The following is a 24,255-nucleotide window of genomic DNA, read 5'->3' on the forward strand; positions in this document are numbered from 1 at the left end:
ACTGGTAAGCATCCTAATACAAAGTCATGGATCTCACAACAGTTGTCATAATGTTTATTAAAATTGCAGTTTGGTGAACACTGTAAGCAGGCATAAGCCAGCACTGCTACTGAAGCAGTGTATCTGTTGCACAGTGAAGAAACTGCTTGTGTCTGTTCTGCTGCCTTTTTTTATACATACCACTTTTACCTGTGTTGTCATTTGAGCCTGCTCAGCAGCTAAACGCCACACAGTCGCTCACCCACCCTCCCCCCACTTGGGAATGGGGAGGGAATCAGAGGGGCAAAGGGAGACTCGCGGGTTGAGATAAAAACAGTTTAATAACAGTGACAGAACAATATGGTGACAGCAGTATCAACGGGTAATGTACAATACAGCTGCTCACCACCCCCTGACTGACACCCGCCTGCTCCCGGCCGGTGATCCCCAACACAAAGGCCCCACAGCAGCACTCCTGGAAATGGCAGCCCCTCCTGGGCCCTTATATAGTGAGCGTAATGTCATGTGACATGGACTATCGGCCAATCGGGGCCCAGCCCTCCAGCTGTGCTCCCCCCACCCCCGCGCACAGGTGAGGGCACTGGGACCTGGGGAGCCCCTGGGGTCTCAGGGTGCTGCAGCTCCTCCCGCTGCCAGACCAACGGGAACTCCAGTCCAGCCCCTACCAGGACAGTACCCACCCCTTATTCCATATCATTTTACGTTATGCTCACGTTCCATATTTCTAATGCATTCTTGTTCTTTACAATCCTCTTCCTTGGTCAAAGACATATGCACACAGATGTCATTCCCTCAGTCCATGGTCCATTATTGCAGGATGTATCATGAGTTGACTTGGTCCATAGCTTCAGGTTCCATCTGTCATAACAGCCCCTTCAGGCAGGAGGAGCAATGCTCAGTCAGTAGGGCAGAGGTGTCCTTGGACCTGGCAGGGGGATGGCATGCAGTCTCTGTTGCAGCTGGAGCTGGTGGCTGATGCATCTGATGGTGTCTGTATTCACAGTCTGCGGCAGTCGCTGGGCATCAGTTGCTGGAACCAGTCCTATTTTCATCCAAGTTCATGTTTGCCATAACAAAGCATTGGTAGGGTGGTGTGGTGACTAATCTAATACAGCTTATTGGCTATTTTCACCTAACATTAAGTCCCCTTGAGGTACACATTGGACTTCCCCGTCCTTCTTCATTACCCACCAAGTGCACCCGGGTCCTTGGGCAAAGGTAATCCCACGTATGGGCTTACCTTTACCTGAAGGAGGTATAACTCAGACGGTCTTCCCCAGCATGTTTTTAGGGTGCACTACCGGGACTCTGTCTCCATCTACAATATGCAGAATGTTTGACTGCGCAGGGCCAGCCTGGTTGGCAGATCCTCTAGTATTGACTAACCAGGTGGCCTTTGCTAAATGTGTGTCCCAATGCTTAAAAGTTCCACCTCCCATTGCTCTCAGCATGGTCTTCAGTAGCCCATTATACCGCTCAATTTTCCCAGAGGCTGGGGCATGATAGGGGATATGATATATCCACTCAATGCCATGTTCTTTTGCCCTGGTGTTTATAAGAATATTTTGAAGATGAGTCCCATTATCTGACTCGATTCTATCTGGGGTGCCATGCCGCCACAGAACTTGTTTTTCAAGGCCCAGAATAGTGTTCCGAGCAGTGGCATGGGGCACAGCATATGTTTCCAGCCATCCGGTAGTTGCTTCTACCATTGTGAGCACATAACGCTTACCATGCCGAGTTTGTGGGAGCGTGATGTAATCAATCTGCCAGGCCTCCCCATATCTATACTTTAACCATCTCCCTCCATACCAAAGAGGTTTTAACTGCTTGGCCTGCCTGATTGCAGCACGTCTCGCATTCATGGATAACCTGTGATATAATGTCCATAGTTAGGTCCATCCCTCGGTCACAAGCCCATCTATATGTTGCATCTCTTCCTTGATGGATTTTTCTCGCTCGGCGATACTTAAGGCCAGCTGGATGGCTTTCACCTCTGCAAATTGACTGGATTCACTCTCTCCTTCAGCAGCTTCTGCGACCTGACGTGTGGGGCTCCACACAGCAGCCTTCCACTTCCAATGTTTCCCTACAATGCGACAGGACCCATTGGTAAATAAGGCATATCGCTTCTCATTATCTGGTAGTTCATTATATGGCGGTGCCTCTTCAGCTCGGGTCACCTCTTCCTCTGGTGACATTCCAAAGTCTTTGTTCTCTGGACAATTTGTGATTACTTCCAGTATTCCTGGGTGGTTGGCGTTTCCTATTCGAGCCCGCTGTGTGATGAGCGCGACCCACTTACTCCACGTAGCATCAGTTGCATGATGTGTTGAGGGGACCTTCCCTTTGAACATCCAGCCCAGTACCGGCAGTCGGGGTGCCAAGAGGAGCTGTGCTTCTGTACCAATCACTTCTGAAGCAGCTCGAACCCCTTCGTATGCTGCCAGTATCTCTTTTTCAGTTGGAGTATAACGGGCTTCGGATCCTCTATATCCTCGACTCCAGAATCCCAGGGGTCGACCCCGGGTCTCCCCTGGTCCCTCTGCCAAAGACTCCAGGTAGGGCCATTCTCCCCAGCTGCAGTGTAGAGCACATTTTTAACATCATGTCCTGCCCGAACTGGCCCAAGGGCTACGGCATGAACAATTTCTTGTTTAATTTGTTCAAAAGCTTGCTTTTATTCAGGGCCCCATAAAAAGTCATTTTTCTTTCAGGTCACTTGATAAAGAGGGCTTACGATCTGACTGTAATTTGGAATATGCATTCTCCAGAAGCCTATCACACCTAAGAAAGCTTGTACTTCCTTTCTGCTGGTTGGTGGAGACATAGCTGTTATTTTATTAATCACATCCTTTGGAATTTGACGACGTCCATCTTGCCATTTGATTCCTGAAAACTGAATCTCCTGTGCAGGGCCCTTGACTTTACCCCGTTTTATGGCAAAGCCAGCTCTCAAAAGAATTTTAACTATTTTCTCTCCCTTCTCAAAAACCTTTTCTGCTGTATTCCCCCATATAATGATGTCATCAATACACTGTAAGTGTTCTGGAGCTTCACCCTGTTCCAGTGCAGTGTGGAGCAGTCCATGGCAAATAGTGGGACTGTGTTTCCACCCCATGGGCAGTCTGTTCCAGGTGTATTGGACACCCCTCCAGGTGAAAGCAAACCGTGGCCTGCACTCTGCTGCCAGAGGGATGGAGAAAAAGGCATTGGCAATATCAGTTGTGGGGTACCACTTGGCTGCCTTTGACTTGAGTTCATACTGAAGCTGCAGCATGTCTGGCACAGCAGCACTTAGCGGTGGTGTGACTTCATCCAGGCCCTGATAGTCCCCTGTCAGTCTCCACTCTCCATCAGACTTCCGCACTGGCCATATGGGGCTGGGTGCACTGGACTTCATCTGGGTCTGTGGGTAGCTGCGCATCGTCTGGATCATAATAAACCATCTCCCGCACAGCCAGTTCCCTCAGGTATTGGATACCTCTCTCCATGGCAGTCCACTTACTTAGATGACATGTAAGATCTTCCTTGAAGGGATATCTGTCTGTCACGCCCGACAGTAGTTGTCTCCAAAGGCTGAGCGTTTGTGTCTTTCTTCCAATAATCTTGTCAATGCCTGCGTCCCTGGACAGGGATCCCAGTTGCCTGGCTTCTCTACCTTCTAATTCCACACTGTTGGCCCCGCTATCCCAGCATCGGAGCAGCCAGGTAAGGAGGTGTTCCCCTGGATGGCGGCTGAAATCCTTTCTCATGTCTCGTAGTTCACTCAGGGATAGGGATCGGGTGATTACCACTGGCTCTGCCTCCTCCTCCTGTTCTTGTGAGGGCCCTGGTTCACCATCATCTTTTATAATGCGAGGGGATTTTTTAGTGTATTTCTTCTTCTGTATGGGAGCAACTGACACCGTCGTGGATTGATGGTCCAGTTCACCCGCAGTACTTATCGTAGGGGTCGGATTGGCTGCAGTGCCTGTCGCCTGAGTTGGAGTGGCTGCAGTGCCTGGTGGGGGTGTCAGAGTGGTTGCAGTGCTGGTTGTTTTGCTCGCAGATGCCAAGACGTCTTCCTTTTGAGGATACTGCATGGTGGCAAGCAGGGTTTGGTAGGCATGGGCCAGGCCCCAGCACGTTGCAATGATCTGCGTCTCTCTTGAGGTGTCAGGATGACAGCACACCTTTTCTAAATATTTTACTAATTTCTCAGGATCCCACACTTGTTCAGGGGTGAAGTACCAAAACACTGGAGGTCCCCACTGTCCTAGGTACCTGCCCATGCTACCCCACACTCCCAGCCACTCGTAACTCTGCAACCCTGGGGTAGACCTCTGGGTGGTATTCAGAAACAGTTGCTTAACCCGAAACAGAACCTGAACCACATTCAGGAACACTACAGCTTCTAGAAGCAAGACAACAACGTTAATATGAGCATTCCATGGATATTCAGAGTTCTCATCATTCTCAAGTATACTTGCAAGTAGCTTGGAGAAGGGGAAGATGGAAGAAGGTATCTCCCCCTTGGGTGGGCTTTCCGAGGAGAAAAAGGTGGAGGGTATAGTTACTAACCCATTCCAGTAGGTGCCCCACTACTCCCAGGACTGAAGATTTTATCATGCCATAAATTAGAGTTACATAATACAGCAAGGCAAAAATCTTAATCCAATTCCCACATGTAATAAGCAACTACATGGGGACAACATATGGTAAGTAATGTGATGTATAACACAACTGCAGCAGCAAAAGCCACGATTTTAGGAGCCAAGCAAATGACATTATAACAGCATGGGCAGTTGACATTATAACAAACTTGATAGTACCCACAGATCAAATCTGTTATCTCAACCCTTCGTGCCCCACGTTGGGTGGCAAAAAGGACTGTTGTGGTTTGAGCCTACTCAGCAGCTAAATGCCACACAGTCTCTCACCCACCCTCCCCCCAACTTGGGAATGGGGAGGGAATCGGAGGGGCAAAGGGAGACTCGTGGGTTGAGATAAAAACAGTTTAATAACAGTAACAGAATAATTCACTGACAGCAGTACCAGCGGGTGATGTACAATACAGCTGCTCACCACCCGCCTGCTCCCAGCCAGCGATCCCAAACACCAAGGCCCCACAGCCACACTCCCAGAAGTGGCAGCCCCTCTTGACCCTCTCCTGCCTTTATATAGTGAGCACAGTGTCACATGACATGGGATATCGGCCAATCGGGGCCCAGCCCTCCAGCTGTGCTCCCCCCGCCCCCGCACACAGGTGAGGGCACTGGGACCTGGGGAGCCCCTGGGGTCTCAGGGTGCTGCAGCTCCTCCCGCTGCCAGACCAACGGGAACTCCAGTCCAGCTCCAACCAGGACAACCTGTCTAGCACTGTGGTGTGGAAATGGTTAGGGAGCTCGGTCCAAACAAAAAACTATGCATTTTCCCCACTCCCTCCATCTTCAGGTATTTAAGTGGTACAGGGACAAGCAAAGGGCTGTATTATTTATTTTGGTGACCATACGTCTTTGTATCAGTTTAACTTGTTTGTAGCTATCCTAAACTGCAAATTCGATTTTGGTGCAGTAAGGAGTGATTTGAAATAATTTTTTCTTTTCTCATTTTATATTTGAAAAAATTACTTTGGCTTATCAGGAACAAGCAGAAACTGTTTAGAGGAATTTCTGAAACATAAAACTGGTAGACAGATGCTTGTCCTGTTCTGTATGGGTTCTGATGATAAATTTGCAATGGACTTTGCTTCATTATGGCTGGGATTTTGTATTATTACTGTTTGTGCATCTTGACATTTGAATTTGCTACAAATGTATCACATGTTTTTCCAGTTAATTTTTTGCTGTCCAAATAATACAGAATATACTGCTTCCTTAAATATTTTACATTATTTACAAACTTTAACTAAAAGTTGCCCTATATTGAGGGAGATTATTGTTTTCTTTTATTTTCTTAGTTTGCTTGTGACAGCCTCATCTAATATTGCATGAGGACTCTTCATGGGGTCAAAAAGCAACTGTACAAATTCATGGAAGACTAAATCTTTTGGGTTGTTAAATTTAAATTCCCTACCTCTTACTATGAAATCCTTGAACCACAGTTTTCTGGAGGATGGGAAAGCATTATTCAAAAGTATCACTAGAAGATTGTCCTGACCTAGGCACCTACTATGGTCTTTGACAGAGACAGAACACTGGGTTAAATGATTTTTGTCCTGACCTGCTAAGGTTGGTTTGTTTTGGTTTTTTGTTTTTTTGTTTTTTTTCTGAGCAGCAATAGCTGCTCCCATATTTAAATTAAACAACAAACTTTTTCAAAAATGAGAAGTGTTAGTAAAAAAAGATTTGCAAATACTGCTTTTTTTTTTGGTTGTTGTTGTCTTTAGATCAGTCAGCTAATTATTTTGAAATAAGATGAAAAAAAGCTTCATGGTTTTTGTGTTTATATTGTACTAACTTCAATAAGGAAGTCTTCTGAGAACTGTTCTGGGTGAAGCGTGTAATTTTCTAATAGCAGCACTGCTTACTTGGGGAGAAACCCTCCTCTGCATCAGATTTGAATGTAGCTGTTATATAATTTAACTGACATGATACTTAGTTTTGCAGAACAAATTCAATTGTTACATGAATGTTCTGTAATCCGTTTTTTTTTCCTCTCAAAACTGTCTTTGCAGTGAACCTTCAGCAAATATCTGGGTATGTGCTGCAGATTCACTGTTGCTACACATGCAGTTTTCCTATGGCAACTCATTACTTGGAGAACACTGTTCAGTAAAAGGCCTAAAATAATCTTCTCTGAAGTTGAAGAAGTATTTTCGCATTTTGTACACCATTTTGTTACCCAAAAAGTGGATTCATGCCTGGCGTGTAATAAGCCAATCTTAATACGCTCAGTAGAGATACTGTTTTATTCAGGCCTGGGTGCTCGGTGGATTCTCCACAAATCAAACACACCCAACAGCAGGTTCAGGTGCTTCTTATATACACAAAAATCACAGGTTAGTACTTTTCCAAACATGCCTATTAGATACTGATTGATCAGTGATTATGATACAATTATTATCTAGGCTTTTATCACTACACATGCTCAGGGAAAGGGTCTTTAACCTGGGCAGGGGTTGTTCTGACCTGGGAGTGTGTTTTTTGGTATTGTAATGAAGATAGTTTGCTTCAGGACACTTTAAAAGTTAGTTTCATTGCCAAGTTACTTAATTGAATAGTCACTCTGCCAAGCTGTCAATTTGATGTATGCTAACTATTGTCTATAACCACCAGCAAATGTGGAATGTACTTCTCTCAGTTATCAACTATGGCCACTTGCAAGTTTGAAGTGTACTATATCAAATTTACACACACATGCTCTGCCAGGTTACTAACTTTCAGAAGTTCTCTCTTTTTGTTTTTCATCTGATAATGAAACTGATGATCTGCTGTTTTATTTAGTTGAATAGGCACTTCAGAATTATACTTTAACAGATTTTGTTTGATGGCTTAAGGTAAGACTATATTTCTTTTGAAAGTAAGTAATTTGACTTTTGAATGGAAATAGATGAAATCACTTCATAACATGAACTGAAGTTTTGATCTTGCAGAATTGAGCTATGATTTCCTCCTTAGTGCAAACTCTACACCTACTTCTGTTATGTTTTTTCTCACATCCTTCTTTTCCTCTCTCACTTTTCTTCACTACCATTTTTAGGTGCTCTGAAATTTTTAGCTATACTAGGTATTTCAGTGATAGTGTTTATACCAGAAAAATCTGAATATATCTTTTATTGCTGATTTTCTTGTGTGTTCTTATTTTATGCAAGTTTTGTGCTGTGAATACAAAGTTTCTATTGTGATCCTTACAAATTAACTTTTCTAATGTTGTTAAATTGCTGCTTCCTGGCCAATTTTGGCTGTCCAATGATGAAGGCAGCCTAAGGTTCTTAAGATGTCAAAATATTTGCAAAAAAGAATGAAGTTAAAGATACTGCACCTAAGGGCCTCTTTTTATTGCTTGTCCTGTCAACCAAATTATGTACAAATTATTTCATCATTATTTTTGATGGAAAAATGAAGCTAGCAGGACTTTTAGTGTAACATCAAAAGCTTGCCTTGACATTGATTCTTTGTGCTGGGCACTATTCCACAGAGAGTAAACCAGTACCAATTGCATTTTATAGTCTAAATAGGGGTCTTGGTTCCCTGGAAATTGATGGTCTCTAGAGAAGTGAGCTGAGAATGCGAATGTTTGTTTGTTATGCAAAGGGCTCATAATTGCAGGAAGATTTTAGAGAATCTGTAAATTGATAGAGGTTGAAATGGCTGACACAAGTAGATACGAAGAAATAGAATGTATATTGGTTTTGAAGGGTGAGGTGGGTTGACCTTGGCTGTCTGGCAGGTGCCTGTTGAGCTGATCTGTCATTCCTGGCTTCCTTAACTCCTCTGGAGCAGCTCAGGGGGATGGGGAACAGCGGTTAGGGTCAGCTCATGTGTTCTCTGCCACTTCTTCCTCCTCATGCTCTTCCCCTGCTCCAGCGTGGGTCCCTCCCACAGGGTGCAGTCTCTCAGGAACAGGGTGCTTCATCACGGGTCCCCCACGGGGTCACAACTCCTGCCAGCAAACCTGCCCCAGTGTGGGCTCCTCTCTCCATGGGACTACAGGCTCTGCCAGGAGCCTGCTCCAGCGTGGGCTTCCCACGGGGTCACAGCCTCCTTCAGGCACATCCACCTGCTCTGGTGTGGGGTCCTTCATGGCCTGCGGGTGGGGATCTGCTCCACCATGGACCTCCCTGGGCTGCAGGGGCACTGGACGCCTTACCACAGTCTTCACTACAAATTGCAGGGGAATCTCTGCTCCAGTGCCTCCTCCCCTTCCTTCTCCACTGACTTGGTGTCTGCAGAGTTGTTCCTTGCACATATTCTCACTCCTCTCTCCTGGCTGCTGTTGCACAGCAGTTTTTTTCCCCTTCTTAAACATGTTACCCCAGAGGTGTTACCACCATCCGTGATGGGCTCGCCCTTGGCCAGCGGCGGGTCCGTCCTGGAGCCGGCTGCATTGGCTCTCTCGGACATGGGGGCAGCTTCTGGCAGCTTCTCACAGAAGCCACCCCTCTGGCCCCTCTGCTACCAAAACCTTGTTATGAAAACCCAATACAGAGGGCAGTTAAAGCAGAGAAATTAAAAGGTTGCATCACATAGGAAGTATAAAGCAGAGGCTGAGTTACTTGTTTTGTTTGATTATTTTTGTAAAGAATTATATGATTTTGTGTTTCATAGTTTTGAAAGTATACTTTCTTTAACCCAAGCCCTTCAATTTTTAGTCTTTTTGTTGAGGATGATTTGAGACTTACAGATTGAGCATTCTGTGGTTTGTTTTTTTTGTTTTTATTAAAAAATTGTGCAGGACTTACTGGTATGTAAGGTCTTGTTGCCAGTTTTGTTGTTAAGGTAGTTTTCACAAAAATCAAAATTTTAAACCTATGTTAGAAGAAGATATAATCTCTCTAGCTTTCTAACCATCACCATAACAATTTTACACCTCAATCTTTTTTTTCCGTAAGGTGGGAAAATAAACTAGCTTTCTTAGGGTTAAGCAAAAGCAAATTCTCAAGCCTGTTTCTTCAAATTGTGCTTGTTTCTTTAGAAAACTTAAGTATCTAACTATTTAACATGTATCTATTACAAAAAGCTTACATAGGTTACAAATATAAAGTATTATATAAATACAAGTTTTTATTATATTTATATAAGTTCTTATAGACAGAAAACCAGTTTTAACTGTCAGAATTCATAGTTGCTTTTATATATATATTATTAATTTTGTTGTAATGGTGCTTCTGTGGTCATTCTAAATGTAATTGTTATCTGGAAAGCGATGCTTTGTTTTATCTTTATAGAGTGCAAGAAAGTATTTATATTGGAAATTAGGCAATTGGTATTCTTATTTCAGCTGATTAGCATTTTGTATAGTAAATAGATAATGAAGGAATACAAATATATTGAGGAAAATTCAATTTAACTTAGGACTCTAATTGTGAAACTATAATTCATCCTCTTTTAATCAATATAAAATGTCTAGATCAATTTAAATTGTAGAATTTAACTATCTGAACTGGGTCATTTTCGCTTTTGGGGTAGAACAGTTGAGAAAATACAAAAATATCACTACTCTTTCAGACAACCCCATGGTTTACTCTGCCTACAGCTGAAGTCATTCCTAGTTTTGGTTTTGCTCTTAGATTGCTGTGCTTCAGAGGAGAGGTAACTGGTTTGAAATCAAAATATTTTCTGTAATTCCTCAAATCTAGTAAATGTAATGACTTAAATCCTGCTTTTTCTGCTGAGAGATACCTGAAAGCAAAATCGTTTAATTGGTATACCTTGACACTGCCTGTGAGTGGGTGTAATGCTGTCTTACACAGTGCAGTCTAATGAAAAATTAGCGTGGGTGTTTATATAATACAAAGGGAAAATACCTGTCTATATTTGCTGTCTTTTTTTTCTTAAATGTTCTTCTGCTTTTTAATTTTTCTCAGATTCTCATGGATCTCAACAGTGCTAGTAGTATTGTTTTGCAAGTCTTGACCCAAGCTACTAGTCAAGATACTGCAGTGTTGAAGCCAGCTGAGGAGCAACTGAAGCAGTGGGAGACACAGCCAGGATTCTATTCTGTCTTACTGGTAAGATAAGTGCTATAAATAAACTTTGGGTAGTTTGGATGTGGCTGTCTAGAATAATGTTGAATCATGACCTCTGACTGAGAGAAGCCTTAAGTCATCATGGTCCAGCTATTAGTACCGTTATGCTGTGCTAGGCATTGCCATTACTATGCCTCAAAGCAGGCTCTTTTCACAGGCATTCAAGAGAAGGAGGAAATCCAACTTCTAGTGGCATGATGGGGTGGGCTCTAATGCTAAACCTGCTGTTGGCTTGTTGTGAATTGTAGGTAGTAGGAGGCCAAGAGGACCCTTGTCCAAGGGATTACCTTTACTACCCCATGAGGCAGGGACACTTGTATATACCAAGGCAGTAACCACCTTTTCTTCACTGTGGAGGTGATTCATTATAACTGCTCCTAGAAGTTCCCTCATGCTTTTCCTTGCAGTAAGTTTGATACCCAGCTTTCCTTCTCAGTGGAGAGAGACTGCTGGGGAGATTAGCTGACTGGGCTGGTAGTAGGATTCCAGAAATGGGAAAGGTGAATACTTCTAAAGGTACTACAACCATATGATGAAATAGATGCGTTAATAAGGAGCAAGGTGATGAAGATGTAGTTAAAGGAGACCCAGCTGTCTCAGAGAAGACACTTGGAAGTTAACAGTGTTGTTATTCTCTGATTCCCCTGTGTATGTCTCTTAAACACATATAAACTTATTTTCCTACAATTACCTGTTTCCAGTGCATAGGATGAATGATTCAGAGTTGTGGAGTAACATGTTCTGTTCTCTATAGACCCTCTAGTTTTTTTTTGAAAGTTGAAGGCAAGTCAGGTGATTTAGGGAAAGGAGTAAAGGAAAATCTAACTTTAGAGCTGTCAAATTGGGTTTTACCCACTACTTTTGCCATAGTGTTTCTGTGGTAGTAAATGATCTAGATAAAAGCCAGCAGAAATTGCCACTGACTGGGCATTCTTTATTTTCTGGATGTTTGCTGCGAGAGCCTATAGCTCAGGTTGTAGACAAGTTGAGCACTCACAGATGTAACTGAATTTGATGTGAGTTAGTTTTAAATATAAGGGCTAAAAATGCAGGGTTTAAAAGGATCATATGCTGTTACTTCTGTTAATGTGGTTAAATAGCCCTGTTTGGGGACATATCAGCCTTTCTTCAAGTGTAAATATAAACAGTAATCTTTTAAACTAAATAAAAGTGGAGAACCTCTACTTTGTTTAACTTGATAATGACAGGGAGGCTGCCTGGGAGAGAAGATAGTTGGCACCTTCTTGGTGGAGCATAAAAGAGTGGGGGGGAAGCAGGTCATTGTAAATGGCGAGTTGGTAAGACAATCTCTGTGGGATGTGAGAAATAATATATTTACTTACGGTCATGTACATTTTCCTCTGGGATGATCAGGATAGAGAAAATTGTAAGGAACCATGAAACATGCATCTTTGAACCTACAATTTTTAGTACCTAGTGGAGTTACTAACATTAGTTTCTGTGCTTCTTTTGAAGGTGTTCCATCCCTCTCTTTTTGAAGAACAGAGCTGAAAAGAGAGAGAGTGGCTGTTTTTGAAAAGAACCTCTGTCCTTTACTAGTTGTATCAGTTTCTATATTGTTTAGCTTAATTCCTATTATTTCTATGACAGCGTTAATGTGCTATATGAAATTCTTTGTTTTAGAAAGTTCACATATAGATACAAAATATATAGAGAGGTTTAATTTGTTCTTGTGTAGATACCTTGGCCTTTTTTGCATTTCTTAACCACGTGAAGTCTAGTTTTATGGTATTTTGATCTGAGAAAGCTTTGCTTCTGATAAGTATTTTAGCAAGGAGGGGAATGGTAATTTGAAGACTCGGAGTTTCAGAACAAGTAGTTTTCTTTTTCTGTGTTTCATTTGTTTTGTAACACTTTTTAAGGATATGAGTCTAAAGCAGAGTTTGAAGTTTCCTATTTGTATTGTAAAATGCTTAAGTTGCCTTTGGGAATGGTCAAGTCTTTCAGAGATTCAATCCCTCTTCCTAAATGAGCTTTGGGAAAGGAAGATGTATTACATACAGATCCTTTTCCTGTAGTGTGGAGTTTATCAGTGGGCTACAACCTTTTTGATGTTTTTCTAAAGGTTTAAAGTTTTGGAGTGTCACCTTTGTTGGCATGTAAGTCTGCTTGCTTTCTAGTGGTTGGAGTTTGTGAGGGTTTTTTCGTGTTTGCCATTGTATCTAGGAAGCTGTTGCTATTATAGAATTAGAGTTTGAGGGAAGGTTAAGTTCCGAATTCATAGTGAAAATGCTTGAGGTGCCCATTTTCTATAGTGCTGAGTTATCTGAAGGGTTTGTTTATAGTTCTTCAGACATGGCACCCAAAAGTAGCAGATATTCTTGACCTGAGTCCCTGCATTTTTCTTGTTTCTTCTTAGTGGGCTTGTAAAAACAATTGATACAAGTGGTGTACTCTAGAAAGAGTGCACTGTATTAGACCACTGAGCTCACACCTGTTTGCTCCCAAAAGGACAGAGCAATGTCTCACCCCCTCAGAGGATCCGTCTGATGCAGTGGAAAAAAGGAGGAGAGCTGCTGTTCAGAGTAGTTTGTGTATTAAGATTGAATAGTTTGCCTTTATTTTAGCTTTTCCTGGTTGGTTAATTTTACAATATTACTGTATAAAATAATCCTTTTGTGTTTGTCTGTATATACCTATAGGTACACAGAAGTGTATATAGGTAGATACAGATATATGTATGTGTATAGATATATAGCTTTTTCAGTAGTAGAAACTAATTTCCTAGAATAAGCATAGGCAAGTTTGAGAGAATTAAAAATACATTTGCCCTATATGTTGGTGTTTTAATATGTTAGGGCTAGTGATAAACATATTTTCAAACTTTAAAAATTAATGTTTACCACATTGTTTCACTGGTCTGTCAAATGCTGACTAATGCATTTTGTTTATTTACACCTTTATGTACAGAGATATATTTATACCTATGACAGTGCATGTGTTGATACAGTTTCTGTCCTGTCTCTGATGTGTTGAGTGGTTTTTAACTAAATCTTTTTTTAAACAGAATATCTTTACAAATCATACTCTGGATGTGAATGTAAGATGGTTAGCTGTTCTGTACTTTAAAAATGGAATTGATCGCTACTGGAGACGGGTTGCCCCACAGTAAGTTCTGATTTTCTTCCACTTAACTTTCTACACTAGACTTTGTTACATTTCCCAAAGTGGAAAACAGCAGATTCCTTGGCTGATAGAAATTACTTTAGAATTCATGGTGTAACTGGTAAAATGTTTCAACATTAGGACTCACTAATGAAACATTCTCTTTTCATATTACTACTTGTAACTCTGCTCATGTTTTACTTTTGAAAACAAAGTTAGGCTGTTTCGTAGATACCAGGTTTTGAAGTGATGCCATAAGTATTACAACGTTAACACCTGAACTTTCTGATAGTGGCAGACAAGAAAGGTAGGAAGTCTCTTGGAGAGATTGTCAGGGAAACATTTCATTTAAGCTGGTTCATAATTAATTTTGAATGTGTATACGAGAGGGGCAGTAGCTATCATGATAGCAAGTTATGGTCTTCAGTTTTTGTTGCTCTGGTATGTGGGTTCTGATAATACATGACAAAAAGTTGTCCAGAGAAGCTAAAAATCTAACCAGTAGTCTTGAGCACTGCATCATTTACTTCAAAGTTACAAACAGTGACATTATAATTTGTATTACCTTCAGAAATATACACTTAGTGTTCTGTGTGAGGTTTTTTCTTTTTCTTTTAAAAAGCAGGTATAATTTCAAAAACAGTTTCCATTTTCCCTCATTATTTTCAGGAACTAAGAAAGACCTGGAAATCTGTCACTTAAATGCTAGTAATATAACTAGGTGGGACATCACTGTCGGGTTATGTAGAGTGTAAATTGGGTTTCAAGGTCCAGTATTTATGGATGTTTTAAGTATTTTTTTTTAGTTGAAGCTAGTTATGGCATGATTTTTGTTGTGTTCTTTTTTGAGATAGTTTAATGTGTTTTGCCTTACATGGTTTTGCTTTTACAAAAATCTACTGAAAGAGGGGAAAAGTCATGAAATTCTGTATCTGTAGGACAATTTAAATAGTGTAGACTCCTTCATTACTATGTAAAACACAAGTGTTGGTATATGTGGATTAGTATACAATTGCAGAACATCTGCAAGTGCTCAGATTCTATATGTCTTTTGCAAGGAAGATGCCATATATATTTGACATTTCTGGTTAAGTGATGAGGTAATGCTTCTTATTACTGGTACTTAGCAAGCATTATTTGAAGCAGTTAACATGTATTGTTTCAATTTGTTAATAGTTTTAGATATTAGTAGCACTTTTGGTGAAAAGTACAGGGTTCATTTCCTGCAGAAGTAATGACTACGATTTTACTCTTTGAACTGAGGTAAAAATTGAACAACAGTCATTCTATGTACTTTTCCTGTTACAAATTTAATGTGATTGGCTCTTACTAAAGATCTATATTAAATTTACAGTACAACTGCAGTTTTTCCCCATTTCTTTTTTTTCTGTTGCAAATTTAAAGTATGAAATACATTTTTAAAATTACCAGATGCTGTTAAAGATTCCATGGGGTAAATATGTATCAAATTTCCACTCTATGTCCAATTGTTTCTCCATTTCTATTTTTCTTTCTAAATTTCTCATATGTGACATCTTGTATTTTGCACTCGCCCAGATCACTTTTCTCTTAGCAGAATATGTTGAAGAGCATTTTGAGAAATGCTGCTTTTAGGGTGTAATTTTTCAGATGATTGTTTTGTGAACGAATCATATTTTGTATAGCATGAGATTTGAAGATCTTATTGTATAGACTGCATTTTTGTTGTCTTTGCAAAATTCTCTTCTTTCCTCTTGTCTCTCACATCAGCTGCTGTCCCCTGTCCATCCATGGTAGTACCTCAAAGCTTGTTCTGATCTACTCAGCCTGTTTGGTAGAGCAGATGTTGGATTTGGAGGTGACTGGTTTCTAGTGGCTCTTGAAGGAAAAGATTGATTTTTATACCTGTGTTTTTCAGTGGGATGCTAACTCAGGTCTCTCTTCTTTACTCAGCTGTAGATTTTCACAAAATCTAATGGAAAACATTATACCATTGACATTTCTGCTCTTTGCCAAATGTGGTTGAAATTTGACAGGTGGTTTGAAGAATTATGAGAATTGGAGGACGGTTCTTGCAGACAGATAATATATTCATATAGCCTTAATTCCATAGCAAATCAGAGCTAAACAGTTTCTTTTAGAACTATTTGTCTTGAATATTTATGTACTTGTGGGGAACTTTCAGGCTCCAAGAACTTTCCCAGTAAGTTAAATGCCCCTTTTGTACAAGTGTGATGAAGTTATTTTCAGCTGAATCAAGCAGGACTAGCTTTACCCTTTTGCTGTGGATTCATGGTTTCTTAGCTGCTACTACTGCAAAGCAGGATATTGTGAACTCTTTGGACAAGTACAGTAGTTGAGTGTTTCATTATGCTAATATACATAGCAACAGAACAGTCAGTACATACAACTTTTTTTTTGTAAGAAAGTGATCCCTCTGAATTATTTTGCTCTTTGCAAATGTTCACTGATGCTGTTTGTCCTCTTCAGGCTACTTATTATCCACCTGTCTTGGACTTAGAGCAGAGTTTTCCAGTGAGAGTGATTTTATTTTAGATATAGGCCTTGGACCTTTTTCTCTCCTGCTTTCTCAGGCAGCTTTCCAAATTGCAGTGGAGAAGAGCCTGGCATTGTCATAGAATCTCTTCAGGCACAATTTGGCCTATCTTTTGAAACTTGTTGTCAGTCTCCTCAAAAGGTGGTCTCCATTTATGATTTTGTATGTGTGTTTATTTACTTCAGAAATGACTTTTCTTGAATTTGAGTGTTATTAGGAGTTCCTTTTCTTGAGCATGATTTTGATTTTTACAGGTAATTACTGTTAAATCCGTGGGGTTTTTTTGTGGACTTTGTTCTCTGATTTGATTACCATGTTGGCAACTTTAAAAATACTTCTCAAACCCAAGTTTTTATTTGTTTGACTAACTATAGTGCTTTGGATTTGGATTTCTGATTTACAAAATAATAGACTTGCTATAAGAGCTCAAAAATAACTTTTTAAAAATATTTGGATGCGTTTCCCCATACCCTGAACACAGAAGAAGATCAGAAACTTCTCAACTGCAAACTGTGAAAGACTACAATGTAAATACCTAGAAGTTAATTTCTAGAAGGGCTTGTTTTAATTTTTCATTTGGTATGATTCAGTGTTGAAGGGAAAACTTGTTCAATGATACACATTCCTCCTAACTTTCAGCCTGCCTATGACTTCTGCATGGTGTTATGGGCCTTTCTTGAAACGTATGAAAGGAGAATAAATGTGCTGCTGCCGGTGGCCGTGTCTGCTGCCGGGAGTTAGCCAGTGTCAGGGTACCCTCTGTCCCCTCTCCAGCAGATGTCACTGCCGGGCCACCTACGTGGCAAATCCTCTGGTGAACAGCTAGAGATTCTCCAATTCCTGTCATGTAATGCAGTACACCACTTAAGTCTGCATTGATTTCTCAGATATTTTTTTTTTTTTTTCATTAGTCTTTGACAACTTTGCTTATCATAAGCTTCTGTATTTGAGGCGTTCCTCCTCTTAAGTCCATTTTCCTTTGTTTTGTTTTGCAATGGCAAAAGCTGAATTACAGCATTTTTTATTTATAGTAAGTAACGAATTGAATGCTTGCTGCTCTTGGAATATGCATATGATATGATTAATATAAATGTGAAAGTAATTAAGGCAAGGAGCATCATGAGCACAGAAACAAGGTAAACGAAATAATATAGTAGAATGATTTTTTACTTTACAAACCAGGTTTTAGGTGCTTTGTTATCCCTGAAAGTGAGTTACTGTACAAGCTACATTTAATTGGGATTATATTTCTTAATTGTATTATAATAGCTTTCAAGTTTTAGAAATCACTTAGAGTATGCCTGTATGTGTGGAAACGATATACTGCATTTTTGTATAAAAAAATAAAAAGGAGCACAAACTTATTTCCCTTAAATGTTATCTAGTGGCTTTAGATTAGTAACTGAAATAGTTCCCTGCAGGTTTTACTGTTGCAGAAATCTTTGTAAACTTTACCTAAAATGTTTTTAGGCATAATTTAATTTTATGGAAACATGTCTTAAAGCCTGTCTTGATAAATTGTCATGTAAATGTGGTTCCTGAGTGCTAGAAATTACCTTTGAAAATAAAACTTAGTGTGCAGTTCTGAGTCACCAGTGAAACAGTAAATTATTTCCCTTGTGTACTATACTTAGAATGATAAGTCTTTGATTTAAGAAGCAGTGAGTACTTGGATTATATACGGGGCAGGAGGTGGGGAAGTGAAAACTAGAATATTGTTGCAAATGTTTGTTATTAGGGTAAATCCTACCTCTGCTTTTTATTGTTTTGAGATTAATATTTAGTGTTTGTCTAGATCAGTGTAAAAGATGTGTTTCAGGGAGCTTTAGGCATTTTAAAGACCACTGTATAAGACTACTGGGTTAATGTCTGTGCCTGAGGTCAGACAACAGGAAGTGGTTGTGCTGGTGCATTTAATCTTCTTAATTTCCAGCCCCTAGACTTGAGATGTGCTTCTAAATCATTGCAATATTTGGTGAAACACTTTCACCTAAACAACTTTATATGATAATTTAAGTCTTTGTATGTATAAGAAACAGCCTTCTACGTGCTATTAGTAAATGGAAGTGGATTTTTTTTTTCTTGACTATGTAATCTATAAATACCAACAAATCATTTTTAAAAACAGTTTGTTTCCTGCCTGGAACTTAAAATTACATGGGTCATGTAAAGTCTGAAGTAATACAGGAGTGATGTATGATACTGTAACTTGTGGTCTTAAACTGATAGAGGTCACTTAACAGGAAGTGTAAAGATGCACTTGAATGAAAATAAATCTTTAGGACTTAGAATTTATCTTTCTTACTAGCTTTCTCTGCATTTTTGAAGACTATATCAAAATATTTTTCACTCAAAGGTATAATTTTCAAAGGATCCATATTTTCAAGTGTAGCTATATGACTAGCTTGTTGAAAAGGATTTGTAGTACAAAAATATTACTGGTTTTGCAAAAAGAGCTGTCATCTGATACCATGCTTGCTTTGTACTGGGCATCTTTTTGTCATTTTCCATAGTATACATGGGCAAAGTCATGCTCAAGTCATCAGTCCCCACAGTAAGAACAGTATAATGACTGTCTAATAACAATCAGTTGATAGTTTGTACAGTTTTCCCTTATTTTTGTAATACTTAGGTGCCTTACTCTGAACTTTCTCTTTTGCCATTTGTGTTTACAAAGGTCACATCAAAACCTGAGATTAAAAGGCCTCATAAATATTTGTCTGTCTTACTGTTCGCTCTCTTATTTAAATATCTTTGAGGTAGTGGAAAAACAAGGGATGTTCTCTTGATAAATTATCAGACTGAAATACATTAGTTTCAAGAAAATGGTGTATAAAATTAATCTTCATCTAGTCAAACACAGAAGCACAAATGGAAATGATCATTTATCTTCTGTGTTCAGTAATACTGAGAAAGTAATTCTAAATAGGAATTAATAGTTCTCTTAATTGAAAATTAAATAATATTCTAATAAATATATCGTGACAGTGCTCTTTCTGAAGATGAAAAAACTACCTTGCGTGCTGGACTTATCACCAACTTCAATGAACCAGTGAATCAGGTTAGTGGCGAATGATTATTACTCTCCTAGGAAATGCTTGTATGGGTACATAATTTGGTTTCTTTCATTACAAAGTGTTTAATAATAATAACAAAGTTGGCAAGTTTCAGTTTACGTGTTGCCTTTCAGACCTATCTTCTATGTTGAGATTTTTCTCTCTATATAATAGATACCTCCATTAGTATTTAATAAGTTTGTCTGCTAAGACAACAGTGTGGTGTATTTTATAGTTATAAATTCCACTGCTGATGAACAGTTCTGCAGTTCTGAGACTATAGTTGCAGTTTGAGATTGGAACCTTCTTAACCGACATTTTAAAGACAAGCAGCTTTATGTATTTATCTGTGTGTCTTTATGATATTTTTAGGATTTAGTCTTTTGAAATGTGGAGGAGTTTTTTTTTTGTTTTTATACCATCAGCCTGCTCCTAAATGATTGCCCAAACAATCATTTTGATAATGTTTATATGTAAGTATGTTTACAGAGTCTGTCTCCCCTTCTTTCTCCCTTGTTCCCCAATCTGTATTGTACATATCTTGAGGTTTAATTTTAGAGGCAGCTTTCATTGAGTCCCCAGTCTGATTGATATGCCTTAGTTTTGATGTCTTGTGTTCCTGCTGAGTGCTCTTTTCCAGTTGCAGATACTTCATAACACAGTTGCAATCTGCTTGTGCTTTCTGCATCACTGAAGGTAGAAAAATTGACCCCTGTATGTATAAAAAGAAAAAAAAAAAAACAAACCCATAAGAATTAGACATAGTATTGAGATGTGGTGATACAGTCTGACTTCCAGGAGAGGGGTAGAAGAAAAACAGAACATACCATATGTTGGGAGCATAATTTCCATGCCCTCTGAAGATACTTACCATATGGGGGAACAGGGGAGCAAAATACTCCTTGAAATGTATGACAGCTGATTTTTTTTCCCTCACTTAAAAAGCCAGTCCTCTAGGGAGAAGTAATCTTGACACCATTGGAGAGGATTTGCTTCTTGTGTCACATATGGAGAAGAGTTTATTTGCTCCCTCCTGCCAATCGACATCACTTGATCAAAAAATAAGACTTTTTTGCAAATGTTGACGTCAGTTTTCTGATGCAATTCTCTTCCCTAAGCAAGTGGGTAGGAATGAATATTGCAGGAAGTTTTGTGTGGTGGTCAGACTTAAGATGAAACAGCTAAGGAAGGAGTAAAGTGGGACATGACTATTCCTACTTATGCCTGTAAACTGCTTGAATTCCTTTTGATAGCATAAAAATGTGACTTCTTCCTTAACCTGGAAGGGTGGTGGTAGTTGTAAGGGTATGTTGAAGGTGAGAGCATCTGCTTCATTGATCCGGTCAAGGACATTTTCAGTGTGAAAAGGATAAGAATAGAGAAACAAGAATAGCAAGTTTGGAGATATTTGAGATTTATGGGAAACTATACAAAATTTATTACGGAATGTTTAGGAGAAGGGAATTATGGAGCAACAAAGTGGGGAGCAGACAGAAAGAAGGTATAAAAAGAGCCAGTTAGGTGCAAACCATGGCTGGTTAGTACCCACGTCAGAACAAACTCTGCACCTAATTACTACTGTCTGTCCTGTCTTCTGATTGAATCCCTTCACTGCCTTTCTGTGTAATCTCACTCTGTTCACTGAGTGTGCATGCTGCAAGGACTAGGTGCTAGGTACTGGCAAGACTGGCGTGAGCAGGATTTGGTGCCAGCCACCAAAATCACATGGTGGGGGTGGTATAGGTGCCCCTGGCCTGTGGTGTGAGGATCTGGAATGAGTGAGAGTCTCAGTTTCAGCCACTGGAATGGGACTGTTGCTTATGGGCTTGTGTGCCTGGGGAGAGGGAGTGTCTCAGTTTAAAAGCTAAAACTTGGATATAGCAGAAATAAGGTTAAATGTGGTTAGATGTCTATGTTTGTTTGTAGAAAGCAATAGGAAAGATCACAAAGTAAAAAATGGTTCCCAAATGTCTGTTTCTTCATTTATGTAATTTCTAGAACAAACTTAGCGGTATTTATATAAAATTTAAACAAGGTAGCCAGCTTAGCATTTTGTGTAAGTATTTACTATAAACATAAAAGAGAAGACTCTTTCCTCCACATTTATTTTCATTCAGAGAACTTAAAACTTTGATTAAAAAACACACAAAAATCTAGCAATCCATACTAGGGTTTTTTTTTTTTGATTCAGGTTTTATTTGCCTGTTAATTTCTGCACTGTACATTTCCTAAATGACCTTTGACTTTTGATCTGTGTGTTGTTTTACTTTTTTACAGATAGCGACTCAGATCTCTGTACTTATTGCTAAAGTTGCCAGGGTGGACTGCCCAAGGCAATGGCCAGAACTTATACCCACTCTTGTAGAATCTGTGAAGGTCCAGGATGATCTTCGGCAACACAGAGCACTACTTACCTTTTACCATGTTACAAAGACCCTGGCATCCAAACGGCTTGCTGCAGATAGGAAACTTTTCTGTGATGTAAGTAACGTGATGCAATATCGTAGAACATGCAAACCATATATTGCCACTTCCTGGGGTTAGCTGGCAGTGCATTATGGCAAGTATGTTGACTTTAATATACACCTTTGAAAAAGAAGTGCTCTTACTTTGGTGGGTATTATGTACAATATGAAATAACTGGAAGTCAGTTTCTAGGTAAAATGTTTGAGATGTTTGTTAATTTTGCATATAGCTTGAGTGTTATCATAACTTGTGTTAAGCAGAGCTTCATCTATGGAACAATTTCTGCATATCAGCATTATATTATCATGCCATGCAGCAAATCTTATTATATATGAATTTGCAGTGGTTTTGGAAATGTGCTGTGTATTCATAATTCAATATAGTCTTCAAAAAATACTAAATTTTAGGCTTCCATACCGCAGTATTTTTTGCTTTTTTTCGTCAGTGGGAATGCATTTGGGGTTTTTCCAGATCAGCTTCTTTCTCCAGGTTAATTAAAAGGTAAGATGTGGATGCAAATGCCAAATCTTGTCTCATGCAGTTTACATTCTTGATTGTAAGAATCCAATGATGAGAACACAAATTCACCTTTATCTGTACACTGTTGCATCTCCAATCCCATTAGGTCTTAGGCAATGATGTAGTGCAGTTAACTGAATTTAGTGAGTTAATCATCTTTTCCGAACATGTTACATTTGAATTTTCAAAATTTTATGTTATTCCTCCATTTTAAAGAAAAGATTATAGTGCAAATAATGAAGACTGTTTCTGAAGGCTTACCTATTTATCTATACGGAAAAAATGTCTGGGTGTATAATCATTACGGTGAAGTTTTAATCGTCAGGAGTCTGAGGAACTGAAGGCTGGTTCTTATAATAGGACAGGATTGAAATAAAGATATGTTGCGAAGAGATGTGTGCGTGGTGGAACAGTGTTTTATCTCTCTGTATAGATTTATCTGTTTCATCTCCATGTATAGATATGGGTGAATATAATCTTTGTATAGGAAACTTCTGTTCATATTTTGAAATTTACTAGGCCCTTATACATGATCTGGGTAACTTAACAATATAAGTTTTGGTATATTCATATATATTAATTCCAAAGCAACAGGGAGTGAGCAGGGTAATGACTTATTTTCTAGAGATCTTCTAAATCACGGTATGGCTTATACAGCCTGGTTATGCAGTTGAAAATGCCATTAACGCTCAAGGATATAGCAAAAAAAAAAAAATCAAAACCCAATCCCAAAGCCCTACCTTCATAACATAGCCAAACTCATACCATCTCAACAGAGGGACAGAAAGGAATTTATAGGTCATAAGGCCAAGTGGTGGTTGTTAAAGTCATGTCCAAGAGTGCCTTTGATGTATTTCTGCCATCCTATGAGGCTCAAAAAGAGCTCAGTTTCTTTCAGTCACTTTTGTGTTTCCAAGAAACTCATTAAGATTGTATGAACCTTTTTCCTGATGGAATGCTATGTTTCCATCATGGTATTTTCTTTGTATATTCTTTTTTTTTGGTAGAGTGACACAACTTCAAACTTGTGAAGAAAAAGCTTATAACAGTTTTTTTCAAATTTGTAAGGTAGTTCTTTTCAAAAATATAATTGAAATTTAATTTTAATAAGCATGTTCATTAAGCAGGCTTTTTATACTTAAATGTTCTGTATGAACATTTTGTGGGTATGTTCAGTATGAAAAGTTCCTATGCCATCTGATGTGACATGAATTAAAATTTTCAGTGCGTTCAGTTTCACTGTGTTGGGAACGCTGTATATGCTCACAGGTTTTTGAACTTTAGGTGGGAAAAGAAAACTTGCTGAGTATCTGGCACTGTAGGGTTTACATTTCTAAGGATTCATTTTTTTTAATAATGACAAAATTGGATGACTGAAGTCTGATTCTTTTGTCTCCTGGTAAAGGGGATTCACATCTCTTGGGTGGCATGTGACTTCTCATGGACAGTCAAAAAACCTTTCTTATAGAATGGAACTATTTGAAGCTGAAAGTTCTAAAAGCTTAAGTAACAGATTGCAAACTTTCTTGATACTTTCAGATAAGTAGTTGCCATTTCAATTTTTTTTTTTGGTGCATCTTTGGAAACAATTGATAAATTTTTCGTGTAATATGGTACTTGAAGATTACAAGGTCGTGCTTACAGACACGGCATCCTTATTGAACTCTGTTACCTGAGGTTTAAATAGAAAAATGTTATATGACATACAGATTATGATACACTAACTTGTAAATGCAGCTTATTTATAACTTCATCTTTCTGGTGAATCATACAGTTATAACTACATTAGTGATCTTCAAGGTAGAATCATCTGCTTTAGTACAAATTAAAAAGTGTGATATTTGGTTATATAATATTGGTAATATGCTTATAAACATTTA

General features: G+C 39.1%; 1 protein-coding gene across 5 annotated transcripts in view; it reads left to right on the top strand.

The window, feature by feature from the left end:
* IPO11 (importin 11) overlaps window positions 1-24,255 on the top strand; it is a 112,204-nt gene that overhangs the window by 7,131 nt on the left and 80,818 nt on the right. For 4 of the 5 annotated variants that reach the window (XM_033009091.2, XM_042804740.1, XM_042804742.1 and 1 more), the window contains 4 exons: window positions 10,511-10,654; window positions 13,701-13,801; window positions 19,323-19,395; window positions 21,668-21,871. In XM_033009091.2, coding sequence (XP_032864982.1) covers window positions 10,517-10,654; window positions 13,701-13,801; window positions 19,323-19,395; window positions 21,668-21,871 — 516 coding nt within the window. In that variant the 5' untranslated portion in view covers window positions 10,511-10,516. Of the gene's footprint in view, window positions 1-10,151; window positions 10,236-10,510; window positions 10,655-13,700; window positions 13,802-19,322; window positions 19,396-21,667; window positions 21,872-24,255 lie in introns of all 5 variants that reach the window. The other variant, XM_042804741.1, reaches the window with a different exon arrangement.

The sequence above is a fragment of the Tyto alba genome, unplaced genomic scaffold, assembly GCF_018691265.1.
Source record: "Tyto alba isolate M040663 unplaced genomic scaffold, T.alba_DEE_v4.0 Super-Scaffold_42, whole genome shotgun sequence".
In the NCBI taxonomy this organism is placed as follows: domain Eukaryota; kingdom Metazoa; phylum Chordata; class Aves; order Strigiformes; family Tytonidae; genus Tyto; species Tyto alba.